Genomic DNA, 19388 nt, shown 5'->3' with positions numbered 1-19388 from the left:
TCAACAATTGGAAATATGGTTGTGCAACAGAAAAACTGAAAGCTCTGCGTGTTCTAACGAGGAAACTAAGGCCTCAGAATTTGCTGTTTAACAGAAGAAGAATTTTTGGAAGTGGATAATTCACAGACAGCCTGAGGAAATGATCCATACAAAAGCTACAAAATGGCATACTCTTGTACTCTAACAGCTTGACTATGATTGTTGACTGCTAATGCTTGTTGCCAGTTTCAAATATCAATGCATTGATGGTGAAAGGTTTGCATTGCACGCATCATTGTATTCTTAGTAAGAAATACAACACAAATCATTCTCTATTGTAATGGAGACAAATCATAAATGTTTGTATTTTTGCAAATTTTTAGCCAAAATAATTCCAAGTTACAATAAACTAAACACTCTAAGCCACTCTGTCATTGAAGAGAGGAAATAAGAGCATGTGAAAGATGAGAGAGCGATATAAAAAAATAACAATTTTGCTCTTGTCATCATGTCTGAGCAAAGACGGTTCCATTATTCAGAGAAGGATCTATTTTGGTGTTCACAATCTATCGAGTGTGACTTTTATTTTCTGTTCACACGTTAAGTGTTGCAAAGAAACTTGAAGGGAGAGGGATATTTTACATTACATTGCATTTCATTTAGCTGACGCTTTTATCCAAAGCGACTTACAATAAGTGAATTTCAACCATGAGGGTACAAAACCCAGAACAACAGGAATCAAGAAAATACAATTTCTTCAAGTTTATATTTGTTGCCAAATTGATTATTAGGGATGTGGTGTGCAATCTGTGTTATATATGTAAAACTATGCATTGTCAGGACCTGCTCCAGCTTTAAGGTACATTTCTTGTTTCTTTTCAGAATTTCCTGTTGTATTTTGACATTCACCTCCTTTTCTCATATCAGATGTCTGGCCTTCCTGCCTTGCCCTAATTGGGCTCACCTGTGTCCAGTTGTCTCCCTGCTCCTACCCCTCTGTGCCAATATGTTGTTGAACTCAGGACTTATTGTTCCAGTCATTTTCCCGGTGCTCCATGCTACTATTGGGTATTTGTCTTCCTTGTTTTTCCTTGCTTGAGTCCTGATTTGTTGGTTCTGCTTATCCCTTTTTGTGCTTTTTGCCTTGCCTGTACATTTGTATTAGATCCACCTGAGTAAAGGATTTTGATTTTTACTTTTTGTGTCTTGAGTCGAGCGTTAGAGTCCAGTCACTTTTGTCGCCTCGTCACATGCATAGATTCAACAATACTACTCAGGTGGAAAAGCACCAAGTAAACATCATATGTTCAGCTGTTTTTCACTTTTAACCATAACAATGGCATGGCTACACTATATGAATGGTAACTCCACCAATTTCATCCATTCAAAGAAATTAATGTCTTTTCACAAATTCCTGACCTTTCTTCTTAAAAACTTAAAAACTTAATTTCTTTTTGTGAAATGTTCCAATTCAAGAAGAATTGGTACAAATTTGGTGATCCGTTAACTTTTCACATATCATATAGATTCACATAGACTTTCACATAGATTAGTTTTGTGATATAACCCTCTTTTTAGAATAAAAAGAAAAATCCATGTGAATTATGTATGATAGAAAAATATCTTGTAATCTAAAAGCATTATATGGATCTCAACATAACAAATTTGTTCAGAACAAAAGGTGTCAGAGTAACAAAAAGCAAACATGCTGACACATGCACAGTATCCAAAACTCCTAAAACCAATTTTGTTTTTATGAAATATATATTCATTTATTCATTCATTTTAGTCCTCAAAAAATGCAATCCACTTTATTTTATACATGAGATTTAGTTGTGCAAACAGAGCAAATGTACACAGTGATATATTAATTAGGACAAATAAAAAGGAATTTAGCTTCACTCTAACTTGCTCAGCATAATGAGAGTTTTTTACGAATCACACAAGTTTTTCTTAAAAAAAGAATTATCCTGAAACGGAACTTAAAGAAAAAAGTGACTGCTTACTATCATAATAAATATTACAATATTTACCATTTACCAATAAAATAATGAGATTATTACAGAATTGGCTAATTTACATAGTTCACACCGACTTCTGATGTTATAGTTTGTTATCCCGGTGCTGCTTGCATGACCTTCCTCTGTAAAGGCTGCTCTTTCCTCATTTAGATGTCCACCACACAACACGGAGCACTGGCTCTTATAGCATCAGATATGACCTTTGCTCCAGATTCTCCAATGCCATTTCCCTGCAAACTGCAGATGTACTTGTTAATATAGTATAATGGATAGATAAACAGATAAATGAATAAACAGAAAACAAAACTCACTTGATGTACGTCAGTTGGTGGTTGCCCTTCAAGGCCGTTGCAATGAATATGGCTCCATCCATACCCAGAGAGTTCTCCTGCAGGCTAAAGATAAACAGAGTTAGACTTTTTTTTTTTTTCTTTAATCAAATGTCCACAGATTTAGGTGAAATGTGATTTTTACATGAATCATTATAAAGTTAGTTTTCGAGTCTGATCAAAAGTGAAGGAGCTGCCTGGAACAGCCAAAGCTGCAGGGAGCTCATGCTAGCTGCCCTGATATACAGTACACTGTTCAGATGCTGCTTTTTTTTTTTTTTTATAAAGTCCTTGTTTGCCTGAATCTCTACAGGTGAAGAGAGTGAAGTTAGCATGATCCCATAGAACCACAATAGCCACATTAATGAGAAGTAAGCCTGGCTGTAATAAACAATAATCTTTCTTTAATTTTCAATCAAGGAAGTTTTTGTTTCCTGAAACAAGCAAGGATCCCAGCACAGATGAATCCCCACAATGGGGGGGGCTGCATTTCAGAAAACAAAGCCATGAACTCACATTTTTAACAGTCACTGATATTTAACACAGGGTGGAGAATAAACTTGATCACAGCTTGAACAGATGTAACACAACGTTTAACCCTTGGTAAAACATAGCAGCCTTGAGGAATTTGCTGCTTCATGATTGTAATCTGATAATATTCAGGTATATTCCTGAGTATTCATTAAATGAAACACATTTAAACTGTGACAACCAAAAACAAAATTAATGTAAAGATGAAGAAAATCATCCAGTGTATTTAGTGATAATTGTCTGTTAAAAGTATTGTACATGTGGTTAGTTTGAATATTAACTTTCATGTTGCAGATTGAAGAAATCTGTGGGTGTGGTAGGACAGGTAAAATAGACTATGTCAATGAACATGACATTTTTTGTCTTAATCAGGAAAAAAATGCAGTGATGAAAATTTTGGATTGCATGAATCATGATAAGCTCCAGTCAGGACTTACTTCAATGACTTGAGGCTTCTGTTGCTCTTCAAGGCATTGGCCAGGGCCTTTGCTCCTTCCATCCCGACAGTGTTTCCCCGAAGACTGAAAAAGAAAATGCAGAGTGTGCTACAATTAAAGGTCAGGAGCACAACTGAATACTGAGAAACTGTATGTCACCTCTCTTTATGGTTACTGCAAGACGGTTTAAATCTTAAATTTGGTTCTTTAAACTGGACTGGGAAATTGACAGCTTCACAATGAGTTGTGGTGTGCTCACTAAATAACGGAGAGCTGATGTTCACACTTCTAGTTTATATTTCTTTTCTAACAACCTTCAGATCACAGTTTGTTTTCTCATTGGCGGTTTCTTTGGTTGTTGTCTCTTTGAAAATCTGAAACAAAATTTGCTGTCAATATAGATTCACCTAAGTTAACAGGTTGTCTGTTTTACTAGTGCTTTGTTCTGTTGGTAACTGAATTTTTTTGTTGTTGTATTTTTCACCTCATTGTTCTGTAATCAAGCAAAGAAATGAGAAGTGTTTTTCAGAAGGAAGTGCACCTATAACGGTCCATCAGTTTTGCTTTTTCTCATTTATGTCACACTACGGCCTTATATATCTGGAATACAGTCAGCTTGAATTTACAAAGAGGTAAACAGCAACCGAGGAGCAGGATGTAGCTTTGCTGGTTTTAAATTGCATGCTAGATACAGTATAGCTGAATGAGACATAGCAAAGAAACAGTTGGACTTCACAGAGCGCTTGGACTCACTCTAATGTTTGCAGGGTTTGGTTGGCTGTTAGAGCTTCTGCCATTGCAATGGCACCACTTGTACTTGCTGAAACTCCCTGAAGACTAAAGAAACAGTAAATAAAAAATGATTATACATACAGTATAGAACGTTTTCAAATTTCTCCCAACTTTAACATATATTTACATGTGTATAAAACCTGTCTTTTTTAAATCCATTTAAACTTCAAGACCAAAACATATTTTTCTACCATTGTACTTAATTATAATACCAACCATAATGTACGCAGAGACGTGTTGGTTTTTAGAGCTTCAGCAAGGAAAATGACACCTTCATTCCCGATGGCATTTTCTTGTAGACTGCAGCAAATAATGGAGATAACACACACACACACACACACACACACACACACACACACACACACACACACACACACACACACACACACACACACACACACAGTGACAACTGTGAGAGAAATATAACCCTATGACTGAAATTTCTCAAGTGTTTGTCTGCTGACAAAAACCAGGATCAGTCAATAAAAGCCTGTGACTAGTCATTTTCTCAGTAATATCAGCACCAAACCCCTCGACAGAATTCAGTTTAGACATTTCTAGAAGATCAATATAATTATAGAGAAAAACATGTAGGAAAAAAGTGAGTGAAACGAAGCTTGATATTGGGGTAAGGAGACAGACAAGAATCCTCAAATATTGGCCTTACTCCAAGAGCTGCATTGTGTCATTGGAGAGCAGTGCATGGGCCAGAGCTTTAGTGGCTGTGGACTTGATGAAATTCCACTGGAGACTGCAAAAAGGGGAAGAGAGGCACGAGGTAAACCATGAGGCAAATATTGTCTGTACTACAGTTTTTTGCTGGGTGGAACAAGTTGGCTACATATAATCCTATATTGTAGGTTACTTAAGTAATATTTTGACTTTACTTGAGTACCTTAATTTTCTGCTCAACCACATTTCACATATAAATATTTAACTTTTTATGCCACCATGTTTATGTGATAACTGCAGTAACCAATTAGTTTTGCTGACTGGATTTTACATACAAAACATATAGTTTTAACTATGCTACATTATTATTTATAAAGTAGCTGAATTATTAATTAATCACCCTGAAAATGGTCAGTAGTTACTGCTGCATGCTTTTTAATTTGGCTACTATGGTACATTTTGTTAATACTTTTGTCATTCAACAAAACCTTAAATGCAGGACATTTTGGGGTGATGCAGTTTTCATCAAAAAATTAACTAATGCCTTGTACACACTAGAAAATCTTAAAATCTTAACCAAATCACAAACCTAGGAGACCACAGACATAGCATCAGATTTAACCGCTTTTTAAAAATGTTTTCATAAAGGCGATTTTTGGGACTTGAAATCTCACGGGATCAAACGTCATTTCAGACCAAAACAAACGTGGAGATGGACTGTCATCGTCAGCTGTTTGCGCTTGCGTGTGCTACGTTTTGTACCAAGAAACATAGTAAGATTAAAAAGAAACTATGGAAACAATCGTAGCTGAAAAGACATAATCCACTTGCAGCGCAAGTAGGAGGTAAATTGTAAAAACAATTTGGGATTTAAATCAGGCCTAGTGCTAGATACTGAAGCTAACATTACTGTTACCTATACAAAGGTAGAGGGGGGGAGTAATACCCGTGATCACTAGGATGGTGTCATTTTCATATATTCTCTTATTCCAAAGTATTGGACCAGTCCAAAGGGCTTATAAGAAACTTTCCCACTTTCAGCAGGAGAAATTAAAAACAGCCTTCTGGTTTCAAACTAGGAATACATTCTTCTGTACAGTAAACCTGTGAAAGTGTGCTCAAGATCTCATTTGTGTTACAAACAACACTTACTGCAAAGAGGTGAGGCCTTTGTTTTCCTTGATTGCGCCAGCTATAGCTTGAACTCCTTCATCATGTAAAAGGTTTGCTGTTAGACTGTGACACACACACAGACACACAAACATGAACAAAGACACACACATTTTCATAATACGTTGTAGATAGTTGTAGATTTTGCAGTCATATCTTAGATTTGACTGCTAAGATTCATTGGCTCACGTGGTGATTGCAGTCCCGTCTGGGACAAACTATCTTCATAGGGGCAGAATTTTGGCTGTTTTTTTTAATAGGCAAAGTAAGACAATATCCCATCTGTAATACTTATTTCCCACAATCAAATGCAAATCAATTTAGAACTTTTACATAACATACATACATAACATTTTTGTTTTGATATTCTGTCTCACTGTTAAAATAAACCTACCATTACAATTATAGACCGTTCATTTTGTTTTGTCAGTGGGCAAACTTACAAAATCGGCAAAGGATCAAATAATGATTTCCTCCACTGTATGCACTCATACAACTGGAGTTGCATCCAGTAACTACTATATTTCCTTCATACGATAGCACTGAATGACAAACCAAAGTCTTCTGGGAGAGTGACATTTACTAAACAGTTGGACATTTCTGTGATTGTATGAGGCATTATACTGCACTGCTATTAATGAGGCGACTCACTCAAGGTCCTGTAGAGAGTTGTTCTTGTAGAGGGCATGCGCCATGTTCTTTGCTCCCTCCACCCCAATCGAGTTCTCCCTTAGACTGACCAGGCAGAAAAATACACAAAGGTGAAATAAGAAGAAAAGACATGACAACCTCAATGCAAAGGGATTCTTGTGTCCATACTGTTTGCCATGTCATATTTTACTTGTATTTATTTACATATCACGTGCACTGTGTAAAGTCCCAGTGAGAAAGAAGTGGATAAAGAATTAGCTGTGATAGCTGATCAATCTTATACGGTTGACTTAGTCAAGAAAACATGAGTTTGTAATGCACTGATCAGAGATGTCTCAGATAAAGGAATACACAGCTGTTTATGGATTATAGTTGGATTATAGATTTTTCCTGGAGAATCAAGTCCTCCCAAACAAGACATGGTAGTTTTGGGTTAAATCTGAAAATCCACCCAGTAAAACAGAGAGAAACTTTAAGTTAAATGCTCACTTCAAGGAGACAAGGCCACGGTTCACCCGGAGTGCTTTGGTCAAGGCTATCATTCCTTTGTTGCTGATTGAGTTACTCTGAAGTCTTCAAAGAGAAATGAAAAAATATAGAAGAAAATATACTCAATGTTAAAAATGCATTAGAAATAGACTTTTGAATACAAGGTATTGAAAAATGCAGAAAAGGTAAAATTGCACTCCTGGGTTGGAGGTACTGACTGTAGTGAGAGCAGGGTGTGGTTTAGTGTTAAAGCCCCTGCCAGAGCCACTGTTCCTTTGTCCCCGAGCTGGTTACTACAAAGGCTGCGGAAACGAAAATAGAAGTGGACACGAGGAAAAAGTAAAAGCCTTTATCTTTGCAAATAGCATGTGACCCGATTGCAAGCTCCATGATAATCAAGGGCATTATTTATGCTGGTATAAATATATTCATTTCAGATTACATCAACTTTTTGAGAGTCTGGTTTGTCTTCAGTGCTTCGGCAATCCTCTTGGCTCCACCTGCTCCGATCATATTCTTTCGTATGCTGGAACATTTCATGCAGGAAAGGAAAATGTACTCAGTACTCCACATCATAAGCATAAAACATACACATACTGTACAAGACAAATACTTACTTCAGAGACACAAGTTTGCGATTGCACTGCAGTACTTCTGCGAGGGCCTGAGCACCGTCCTCCTCAATAGCATTGTTCTGAAAGCTGATGAGTGGTCAGGGAAATTGAGCAGATACACCAACTTAATTTGTGTCATTGGCGTTTTGTTGGGTAATTGTGTTGTATAAACCAAAATCTGGAGCAATGATACTCACTTGATTGATATCAGAACTTGGTTCATTTTGAGAGCCTCTGCCAGGAACTTTGCACCTTTAGAGCCTATGTTGTTGTTCCGGAGACTAAATTGTAAAACAAAAAAACAAAAAAAAAAAAAAAGTTGTTAGATGATTTTCAAAATCCAAATTTAAACACAATGTAGCGATTTTTATGTTTTGAAATATGAAGACAAAGATCAAAAACAATTGAGGGACTTGAAGATGTTCACCACTTCACTCTGAAGTGGAAAAAATGGGTGCAGTTTAAAAAAAAAAGTTTTGCCTTCCTTGTACCTTGTTATTCTTGCCAACAGTGAGTATCTTTAAGCTTGCACTAGTTGACATGTGACTTTAATCAGACCTGACACAGTAAATTTATTTACAGATAGTGACATCGTCCAATGCCAACAGAATACTTTGCAATATATTACATTTTTTTAGGAAACACTGACCACTGCAGTTTTATTGAAGCAGAGCGCCCCAAAAAAGTTTAGTGCAGGCAAAGCAAACAGTCTTCTCTAATAAACTCCACATTTTATAGCCGTTCATTTAATTCAGGCAACAAATAGATCTCACTTGAAAGAAGTCAGCGTGCGATTCACCAAGAGAGCTCGACTCAGGGCTTTGGCACCTTTGTTGCTGATGGCATTCTCCGCCAAACTGAGGGGGTGAATAAAAGAAGTTGCAAGTTATATGGTACAAACATTTTATTATTTATTATCACAACACCAGTCCTACAATCACACGATAAGCTCTAAGTGTCTCTTACACCAGTGTAAACAGCGAGGCCAACACAAAATCATAATTAAGCATTTCCACCAGTTATCTGAGCAATCAAGCCACTTCATTTGATTGAGTGGTTCAGAACTACCTGATTTCAAAACGTTTTAAAGAGTTCACCTGTAAATGTGATCTCACCTCATTTTCTGGATATGGCAGTCTTTGGCACTCAGGAGGCTTCCCAGCAATTCCATGACATCATCTTTGAAATTATTATTCTCTAATCTGTTGAACAGATAAGAGATAACTGTCACCTTTCAATTGTTCTCCTGAGTCTTAGTTTATTGGGAGACAGTGCTTTGTGGAGCTCACCTCAGATGGCCACAGTACAGCAGCTGTGGGAGCAAACATTTAACTGTTGTGCTGTTCAGAGAGGCTGTTAGGTTGGCTTGTTCGCTGCACTCTGGAGACACGTGCAGAAGGAAGCCCAGTACCACACAGTGAGGCCGTGTTAACTTTCCTGCCAGGCTACCAAGCCGTAAATCCTCCTCCACACTCCGCAACAGGTCTGCATGTTGCAGCTCCTGCAAACAATATGCCAGATTGACTGCACGCAGGGACACCACAGCACCCCCACTGACCAGCAGGCCTTGTAAAAACCCGGCTGCCCATGTCTTCTGATTGCCATCATCTTTCCCGAGGGTCAGAAGCCCACCAAGAGGTTTAAGTGCCATTGGACATAGCAGGCCTGTCAAGAAGCGCACAAACACATCCAAGTGACCATCTTCAGCTTGTTGTGAGTGCTGAAAGGCGTTTCTAAAGTGGTTCTGGAAACCAATTTTGGGCCAGGACATGGTGCTTTCAGAGAACAAGTCAAAAATGGCACGCTTAGAGGAAACATTGTAGAAAGTAGCTGCAAGAAACTCCTGCAGAGTCAGATGTGTGAAGCGGTACGTTATGTGTATGGCTGACTCCTCTCGAACAAGAACTCCAGCACCAAAACTGCTTTGAGTTAACAGTAGATCTATCCCATAGGCCCTGAGGTCCTGCTCACTGAAGGTGTACTTGTGTTTGAGGAGCCCATAGAAAGCCAGTCGTCCAAGATTCCCCAGCAGTTTACGATTGCTCCCATGAACTTGCTCCATCTTTAGAGGCTCCCTGCCTCTCGGTTCGCCTACTTCTGCTTTCATGGAACAAAAATGGCCGTACAGCTCAGTGCAAGTCTTTGGGAGACTCTCCTGTGTTCCACTCTGCATGATGTACAGCAGAGTATCAGCTACTATCCAGCAAATGCATGGAATGTAGCACATCACCATCAGGATCTTATTGGACTCCAAGTGTGCCCATATTTTCCTGGCAAAATCCCTCTCTGAGAAGTGGTGGTTGAGGAAGAGCTGGATATCTGTAGGGCTGAATCCAGGGATCTCAGTCACTCTGTCAACCAGTCCTCCAGGGATGACTGAGGCTACTCCTGACCTGGAAGTCATCCACACAGCTACGTCAGGGAGCAGATTCCCTCGGATGATGTTCGTAACTAAGTCGTCAACGGACACTTCTTTCTTTGGGTCATTGCAAGCAGCTGCGTCAGAGAAATTTAAAGTGCTGCGGAATTCATCCAAGCCATCAAGTATGAGCAGAGTCCGGCAGGAACTGCTCAGGACCAGACTGGGTTTGGTTAAATGGGGAAAAGCTATTTTCACCAGCCTTTCAGCAGAAATCTTATCCAGTGAGTTCAGCTCGCTAAAGGTGAAAGGCAAGACGAAGTTTACATCTGTACAGATTGCCCCTTGGCTCCACTGTCTAATAAAGTGTCGTACCCAGGTTGTCTTGCCGATACCAGCCACGCCAACTGTGAGAGAGACCCTGGGAGGCATACTGACACGAGTCAGAGGGTCAAACAGTTTTGCCAGCTCCAGCTGCCTTAGATGATTTCTTTTCCCTCCTCGAGTCACTCCCACTTGCATCAGATCATGTTCCTTCTGTTGGAGGTCAGAAAGTCCATCTATCAGAAGTAAAGTCCTTGAGGAAATGTTCAGTTTGGGGCAGCTGACTGAATCTCTGTCTCTGTACTGTTCATATCGCCGTAACAGCACTTCTTTGTGCTCCTTCACCATGGCATCTACAAAAAGATGAAACTCACTCAGGTTACTGTCAGCAATTCGAAAACTGACGCTTTTAAAAATAATTTTTCATTATCAAAAACTTGCAACAAGAAATGGATTGTATTTGTACACAGCACTTAATCCCAAGAGTGTAAAGGGCTTTGGGGTGTGTTACATTTACATGCACACATTCCTATACTGAACACAGCACTGAACATTTGAGGGTGCAAGAAGATATTAATTTGCTGTGAAGAAAATTTAGGAATCAAACCACAACACACTGCGATTAATAGATGGATGCCCCGCCACCTGAGCTACTCTGTAACTAAACTACTTGTTTTGAGAAAGTTTTTCTTCACCCTTTAAAAGATGACCATCAGAGCAAATCCAACTTTAAGTCACTTACCATGGTAAATGATGAGCTGGGCAACCTCAGAATCTGAGCTCTCTACAAACCCCTGAAGGGCATCAGAGCCTTGACTGTCCTTGCCCGTGACAACAGTTGCGAGCATGTTAACTTGGTCCTGTAACTGGCCTGCTTCCTTGATGTTGGTCTCCTCAGCTGAACTCAGCACATTTGTCTGTCTCAGGTGGGTTAGCATCTCCTCCAGGAATGATGGTGTTGTAAACCTTTGCAGGTGGTCTTGATGCTTCTGGATCCATCCCAGATCTAAACCAATACAGATTGCAGATAACACTCAACAAAGGATTGATGAGATTATCGGGTGATGATCAACAAATTAATTTCTTCAGCTACAATAATATGTTTTGATGTACAGTAGGAAAACTTGATGTAGTACAAGAAGAACAGGTTTTCATATCTGCCATTACAGAGTCGAACCCCTTTATCATCTGGGCATCTGAGGACGGACACATTTTTAGATAAAATGTACCCTGGTATAGTTTTTGGGTTATTGCTGCTTCCCACTGATGTTTTTCACTTTTCCCTCCCCTCGTTTTTACCATGAATTTCATAAATGGTAAGGGTCGTCGCTGTTATTTATTTTTTCCTGTAAAACCTGTCTAAATGTTAATCATCTCCACATAACACACACCTTTGTCTGTCCATTGTCAGGCAGCTGCTGTTTCATCAGTGTATTGGGCCACCACTTCAGACTGAATTATCTGGACATTTTGTGATAAATGTAATATTTATAAATGGGATTAAAATTGTCCTGTAAATCCCCTGTAGTGCCACCATATCTGAACCAATGCTGACTTTTATTCTAGCATCATTATAATGTCCACATTTGTCCTTGTGAAATGAAATAAATATTGGAAGAACAACTGTCTCTGAAATTTAATCCCCCAGGATTAATTATAATATTTTTGGTTCTATAATTTTGCATCTAGCATCATCATCAGATTAAAAATTGAATTTTCTCAACTGTTTTGGTTCATGATTAGATACCATGCAAAAATAATGGCATTTTCAGCATCCTTATCTGTACTTAGATGTGCATGTTAACATGCAGAAGTAAGATGTTGAACATGCTAAACATCCGTGTCAGGATTGTTATTGTGAGCATGTCAGCATGCGGATATAACCATTTAGCTCAAAACCCACTCTGCCTGATTATGACTGCTGGCATGGCTGTCGACCCTCTGTCTTACTTATCTGTTAAACTGATTTGCCATGTCACAGCTTTAATATTATGCTGCACTAAGATCATTCATATCCCTAATAGAAGAAGATTTGGGTAGTTTTGTGGAGAAAAATGATTTCTAATCTTTTCTCTGGACTCCACAACTTGGGGAATATTGGTTTCATGCCTGTAATCAATATCAACCCCTGATGCTTTCCATACTCACAATCTTGTCAAAATAGCATGAACGCTCATCTATGAGAATAATCATAAACGTATAAAAATGACTATAATTTAGAAATGTGCTGGAGATATAACATTTTAATTTTTTTTTTTTATAGATTCAAGAGATATTTTGCCATTTGCTGAGATTTGAGACAGTACAGGAACATTGGAGTTCTTTTGCATGTTTTTTACAATCAGCTTTGTAAGAAATAAAAGACAAAGAGAGGAAATTAAAGGAGCAACTTAAAGAAAGTAAACACATTGTATATACAGAAAAGGAAAATATCCTATACAAAATTACAACTGTGAATAGAGAAGTACATTCTCAGTTATAAATTAAAGAGTTTTACTTCATGATAAATAAAAAATGTACCCTTGGTTGTAAAAAAAACCCACAACTGTAGATAAAACAGATTTACACGCAGTTATTGTCTCTGTATGTTGCAGCTGTGATAGTCCTGGGGACTGAGGGGCGGAGGTCGATGGCAGAAAAGTGTGAGTGTTATGCTGTTTTAAGTGTCCATGATGTCATTGAGGAGAGGGTTGTGGTATTTTTTTTCCAGCCAAAATGTCCTTTGTTGTCAGTCTGACAGCAAATGAAGAGAAGCCGTTGTTGAAGCATGCCTTAAGTGTGGTGATGCTCTCTGTGGTGTCTCAGGTTGTATCCTGAGTTCTTCTATAGAATAACATTGTAGATTATGATTATATTTAAAGATACTTTTGTTGTCGCTTATACTTTTATTTGTGCTTCCTTAATCCATATTTTACTCTGTAGTAAAGTATAAAGGTAAGAAGAGAAAACACTGAACATACAGGACCCTGTTAAATGATAGATCGTCAGTTCCATCTTGCTCTAAGTTTTTTGCAGCAACTGCTATTGTTAGCAGTGATACACTCAGTGTTTGTGCAACATCCAGTTGTAAGCAAACATTTGGGCAATTTCTTTATTTTGTCTGTTTAAATCAAGACGATCAAATACAGAATATAACAGTAGATAGCTTGTAAACGCTTTTTAACGCCTGCTAACAGTCTTTATATTCCTGATTTTAAAATGTTTTCCCACTCTTCCCACTCTTTTTGCAGGTCACCTCAAGTTCTGAGAAGTTTGTTGGCTGCCCTCTGTGCACAGCATGTTTAAGATCTGCCCTCAGAGTTTCAGGTCGGGAGACCGTGGACCCCAAATGGTTCAGCGTCCACATCTTAAACAAGTTCAGGGTGAGTGTTGAGGTCTGCTTCGAATCATTGTCCTGTTGTAGAGGCCAGCCTCTTTTTTTCTTAATTTTCTCAAATGACTACATGTTATTTACTTTTAGAATCGGCTTATATTCAGTGGAATGCATTCTTCCTGCTTTCCATGAAATATTTTTTCTACCACTGACTACCACACAACCAAGGCAAAGGTTGCCAAAGGTTTTTTTTTTTTTTTTTTTTTCTTTAAAGTTGAATGAAATAAAAAGGAACATCTGGTGTTAACATCGGCAGAATGGCTTGTTTTAATGTGTGTTTGCTGCAGTGGGAGTATTTAATTCTTTTAACTTCAAAAATTTATATAATGTGTAATTTAGATGCCCAAAAGTTTTGCTCACACCTCCTGTCCACATGCCAAAGTGTCCTTGGGCAAGACACTGAACCCCAAGTTGCCCCTGATGGCATACCATTGGTGTTTGAATGTTTGTCTGAATGTGTTCCTGATAGCAAGATTTTTGCATCGTAGCTCAGCCCCATTAGTGTGTGAATGGGAAACAGTGTAAAGTGAGAATCACTCAAACACATATTTCCATGATTGAATTTAAAGCTTTAAATTGAAACCTGAAAAATTAGGCTCTGCCAGGAACATTTGTTTTCCTTAAATCAGTATAAAGTAATCTTCTTGGAGTTTTTCAGCAAAGCAAAGCTCTTCATCCTCTGAGTAAATTCAAAAGCACTCTTTGACATGAAAAATGGCGAATAATGTCTCACACCTGTGAGCAGAAGCGTGTCAGAGTGTCCCTCAGGAGCTTGATGAGCGGATGTGGCGAGCAGTATGTCACTGTTTGTGGCTAATCGTAACTAGGTGACCAGCTAAACATCTCTTTAACACAGGGGTGTCAAACTCATTTTAGTTAAGGGGCCACATACGGCCCACTTAGATGTCAAGTGGGCCAGACCAGTAAAATCATAGCATAATAACGCATACATAACGACAATATTTCTCTATGTTTAAATCATTGGTGAAGGTTTTTGGATGATAAACCCTATAAAACATAAAGAGCAAAAACTCAAGACATCAGCCCACTGTTTATCTGCCTGGGCTCTCCTCTGCAGATTCCCTAGCAGCGAGTGCTGCTGCCTGTGACAACGAGTGCTTCTTCCTCCGGAGCAGACGTCGCATTTACGCTGTTTTTGAAGCAATTACTGGATCGATTAAAAAAAAAATTACAAAACGTTTGTACTCATAAACCTCCATATTCTTATAGAAATGCAATTTATGTCTTTCTGTAATTTTCCCACTTAGCAGAGTCATCCGGCGGGCTGAGCTGGACCCCCTGGCAGGCCGGATCCGGCCCGCGGGCCGTATGTTTGACACCCCTGCTTTAACACAAATCTTAAATTTAGGTGTTTCTAATAATAATAGAGGAGGATAATTCTGTGAGGCTCTGAATATGAACATGACACAAATTCAATTGTCCTTTTAAAAAGTCAAAAACTACCAGATCAAGATTAATCTGAAAGTGACAAAGTTCTGTGTCTCTAAAAATTACCACAAATGACTCATCCTCCTCTGAACAATAGGAAAAAAATAGTTACTGTGTGGAACTTGCATCTTGAGAGCACTGATCTCTTTCTTGTGCTGCATGTGGTTAAACCTATTTTTATGGCTCTGCAACAGTGACAGCCAAAACTGGAGGCAGTCTGTCTTCCGTCCTGTTCTTCTGAACACAATATCTCAAGAATACCTTGACAGAATTTCCCTGGACTTGTCATAAACATTCACTTGGACTCAAGGAAAAACTGATTAGATGTTGGTTGCCAAAGGTCAAAGGTCCCTGTGACCTCACTAAATACATTTGTGGCAGAAATCAGGATTTTTTTTTTTTTTTTTACACTAATTACGACCAAAATTTCACACGGATGTCTAATAGGATAAAATGGTGAAGCGAAAGGTCAAAATTCAACTACACAGTGACATCATAATGTTCTGCTAAAACATGTTTCTTTCCATTATTTGACACCATAACGCAGGAACAGAAGGGGGGATTGGGACCATTTTTAACATTTACCGTGAAAACGTGCAGATTGAATAGATTTTCTGTGTTTTGTTGAGGTTGTGTGTGAAGCATCCATGTTTTTGGATTTGTAGCTTCTTTGCAGCAACATCTATATTTGAATCATTGTCTGCTATCAACCGGCTTTTATAGCCAAACATTCGAACAGGATTTCAAAGTCTTCACCTCATAAATTATGATTCTGGACAAACATTAATGTAAAACTGTAACTTCACTGTTTGGCGAAGGCGTTCAACCATGACGGTGTAACAATATTTGGTTGTAATATCAGTGTTTTTGTTTTTTTTTAAATTTAGAAGACTTTGATGAGAAACTATGAAGGTCAGATTGTCCTTTCATCTAATTTCATCAACACAGTTACTGCTGCTCTACTGATGACGCTCTCATCTCACCTCTACACTTTAACATCTTGGATGAGAAGAGAATGTGAGTGAAAATGATGCAGAGGACTGACGATAATGTCACAGTAACTGAAGACTGACCATTAGTACAGTAGAAATAGAGTTCTTTCAGGCTCTCTGGTGAATGAATGTACTTGTCTTTTCTAATTGATTTAAATTCCCTTTAAAGATTCTTTTGAAAATGTACTTAAGTTCCTTTGATGACCACTGACTTAACAAATGTGCTGTTTTTAGCCTTTACATTTACTTTATTCCAATCCACCTTTACAGTTGTTATTTAGCTCTTGTAATTTTTTTATTTATTTTACACTGGTCCTACACGCTTGCTTGCTCCAAATTAATAAAGGCTACAAGAGCAGTCCCTGACAATAAATGCAGCGCATTATGAATTGATCTGGCGAATAAGCTCTTACCCTCTGTTTGTGCTTGTGATGAGGCAGAGCAGGACGTGGACTGAAGATCCATGTAGCAGTCGTCCTGCCACGTAATGCGTTTGCTTCGGTCCAGAATAGAATCATAATGGGCCCTCCTCTCCATGAGAGTGTTTGATATTTTCTAACTCTGTTGCTTCACTTTGTATCTACACAACAAACAAAAAAAACCAACATTGATTACACAATATGCAACTACCATAAACTGGATGTGACATACTGTGATGAGGAAACTAACCGAGGCCTCAATATCTTCTGAAAACTTCTTCACTCGTCTTACAAATGCACCAAATGTAAATTTACTACATTGCATATGCTATATATCTAAGTGAAGCCTTGATGTTTCAGTATGTCTGTTGAAAAGACAAAATTAAAATGAGATTGCAATGCACAGAACATTTTCCTGCTCTGAATTTCTTTAACATAGGTTAAAGTCTACTCAGCTTTCTGCACATAGATGGATAATCATAGTCATTTACTAGACACATCAGGGTCTCCCAATTTTCTGTTCCATTTAGTGTGGTTGTAATACAGTTTTCTTTTTCAAAGAGATCTATCATCAGCCCGTGTCTATTTCAAGGCATAGCAACCAGCCAAGCAAATGGTTGAGCACATTGCATAAATACATTATTTAAATAGCGGTAAAAAGAGTACTGAGATCCTCTACTTAAGTAAAAGGGCTCATACCACCATGGAAATATGCTAAATTACAAGTAAATCTAAGTGGTATTTAAATTGACTTTAAATTGACTTTATTTTAAAAAAAAAAATCTGAAAAACATATTTAAATGGTTGACTGCCTTGCTCTTGTCTTGTTCCAAATAAATCTCAATAAGAATAAAAGGGAGAGGTAAATCTCTTTGTTACACACGTTTATTACAGTTAAGACAAATATCTCAACCAATTGATTTTCCTATTTGTGGTCACTGTGCCTCGGCTTGGTCAGGAATTGTCCTGTTTATGTATACGCAGATGACATGCTGCTTTACATTTCTGCTTGACTTGAAGTCATTTCAAAAATGGCTCAAAATGTTTTACAGTTGAATGAAAGATAAACAGGGTTATGATTAACAGATCAAATCTTACTGCATATTTTCTAACATTACATCTCTGGGATACGATAAAACTTTTAATAGAATTGACATAGACTTAACATCACCGTTAAAGTGATGGTGAACTTATTAGCAAACATTTGCTAATTTACACATCCAGCAATTATGGAGCAACATTGCCATTTATATACAGTCATGCCTCTGGCCACCTGGTGCATGCAACTCCAATATTTGCACTCTTTTAGCTCTTTTCTTTGGTCTCCACCATCTCTCTTTCAGTTCATCACTCTGTGTGACCCCTCTGTTACATTGTTATCATACCTATATCTAGTGTAACCATTTTAAGCACATATTCGATACACAACTATAGTGTACAGTATACTGTTGCTAAAGTACGGCCCTTTGCCTCTTGTCCCTGCAAACACATACTGTGCGCCAAATGTTATCTACACTGTGCATACTGCTTATTTACACATTGAATAGCATTTAATTATTACACTACTGTGTGTTAAATACTACTTATTAGAAGTATAATTACATTGCAAATAAATTACAACTGCAGTTAAAGTATTGCAAACAAAAATGTAAATTATGTTTGAGGTTTCCCTGAAACAGACAGGAAATGCCAAAGGACTGCCTGTGTGGTTTATTGCCAATCACGTAAACTTCTCAGAGGAAACCAATTCAAATCTTTAGGCCGCCAACAAACTCTTGCTAGCCTCCGCTTTTAAGTTTACAGCAATAATAGCCCGTTCATAACATACCATGTTACATTGTTATCACACTGAAGAAAGTAAAACAATGTTGTTGTTTGTTGAATTTGGTTTCTATCACTCCAATGGCTGAAAAAGATCAGTTTGTCCATTTAAGGGAAAGTTATACCTATTTTATTTTAGTTTGAATACATTATAAACTGGCAGTGGAACATACATTGAATCAAGTATTGTATGTGATTGATTACTTAATTTTTAAAGTGATCCAGTGTTTGTTTGTTTTTTTCATTGTTTGTTTGTGAGTGGTTACAACTGTGAAAACCCCCAGTAAATACAAAGAAGGCTGTAAAATACGCAATAATTATGATCAGCAGCAGCGACAAGAACAAACATTAAGTATCAGCATTATATGAAGGATGCAGATTATGCAGTAACACGTAGAAGCCTATGTTGGAAATGGCCTTTACCTTAATGTGAAGTGAAATAAAGTCTCTTTAAGATCTTTACACTCTTCTATTTTTATTGGCTTGCACAAGGCCATGGTGTAAAGTTTAGGACTAACTTAGAGACCGTGTGTAGCTGTAAAGTCTAAAGATTGTGAAGCATGCAGTTGAAAAACTCCAGCAACTCACCATGGAAGCGTTGACGTTGTCTGTAGAGGTCCTCTGGACAGGATAGAAAACACTGCCTACAGCGCCAACACCACAATCTTCATTAAAGCAGACAAGAAAATCCTAAGTGTTGTGTTTAAAGAGTGAACGCTGCCTGAGGATTATAAAACTAATCATGAGAACAAAGTCATTGCAAAGTCAGTACTGTTGCTGGAGATATTTTTTCATGCTGCGTTTCCTTCCTGTCTATTTTATCTGCCTTCCTGTGGTTAGCAGGTTTAACGGTAAAAAGAAAGAAGGAAGTCTCTGCTCTGCACGCAACGTGACATTATCTGAGACTGAAAGTTTAAGCACACTTCAGTTTCTTGTCTTTAGGCACTCAACTCTGCAGCCGGAGTC

At 38.1% G+C, this 19388-nt stretch overlaps 1 protein-coding gene across 1 annotated transcript; it reads right to left on the bottom strand.

Moving 5' to 3' along the window:
• Positions 1 to 1774: 1774 nt before the first annotated feature.
• Positions 1775 to 19074, bottom strand: nlrc3 (NLR family, CARD domain containing 3). The gene is made up of 19 exons (XM_069155332.1): positions 19011 to 19074; positions 16596 to 16762; positions 11111 to 11374; positions 8975 to 10721; positions 8801 to 8887; positions 8459 to 8542; positions 7883 to 7966; positions 7689 to 7772; positions 7514 to 7597; positions 7290 to 7373; positions 7072 to 7155; positions 6583 to 6666; positions 5914 to 5997; positions 4757 to 4840; positions 4306 to 4389; positions 4051 to 4134; positions 3298 to 3381; positions 2312 to 2395; positions 1775 to 2237 (listed from the first exon to the last, which is right to left on the bottom strand). Exons 2-19 carry the CDS (start codon positions 16717 to 16719, stop codon positions 2147 to 2149), a joined length of 3405 nt encoding a protein of 1134 aa, XP_069011433.1. The 5' UTR covers positions 16720 to 16762; positions 19011 to 19074; the 3' UTR covers positions 1775 to 2146.
• Positions 19075 to 19388: the final 314 nt, after the last annotated feature.

The sequence above is a fragment of the Embiotoca jacksoni genome, unplaced genomic scaffold, assembly GCF_022577435.1.
Source record: "Embiotoca jacksoni isolate LCO1_2020_lvr unplaced genomic scaffold, fEmbJac1.0.p SCAF_20, whole genome shotgun sequence".
In the NCBI taxonomy this organism is placed as follows: Eukaryota; Metazoa; Chordata; class Actinopteri; family Embiotocidae; genus Embiotoca; species Embiotoca jacksoni.
Note: the sequence above shows the minus strand (reverse complement) of the source record. Positions and strands in the feature narration are given on the sequence as shown.

Excerpts from the sequence above, each read along its gene's own strand:
- nlrc3 (XM_069155332.1), bottom strand. The coding sequence starts at position 16,719 with ATGGAGAGGAGGGCCCATTATGATTCTATTCTGGACCGAAGCAAACGC. Across the intron at positions 2,396-3,297 it reads AGAAGCCTCAAGTCATTGAA|CCTGCAGGAGAACTCTCTGG; the intron begins GTAAGTCCTGAC and ends GTTTATCTTTAG. Across the intron at positions 2,238-2,311 it reads CACCAACTGACGTACATCAA|TTTGCAGGGAAATGGCATTG; the intron begins GTGAGTTTTGTT and ends GTACATCTGCAG.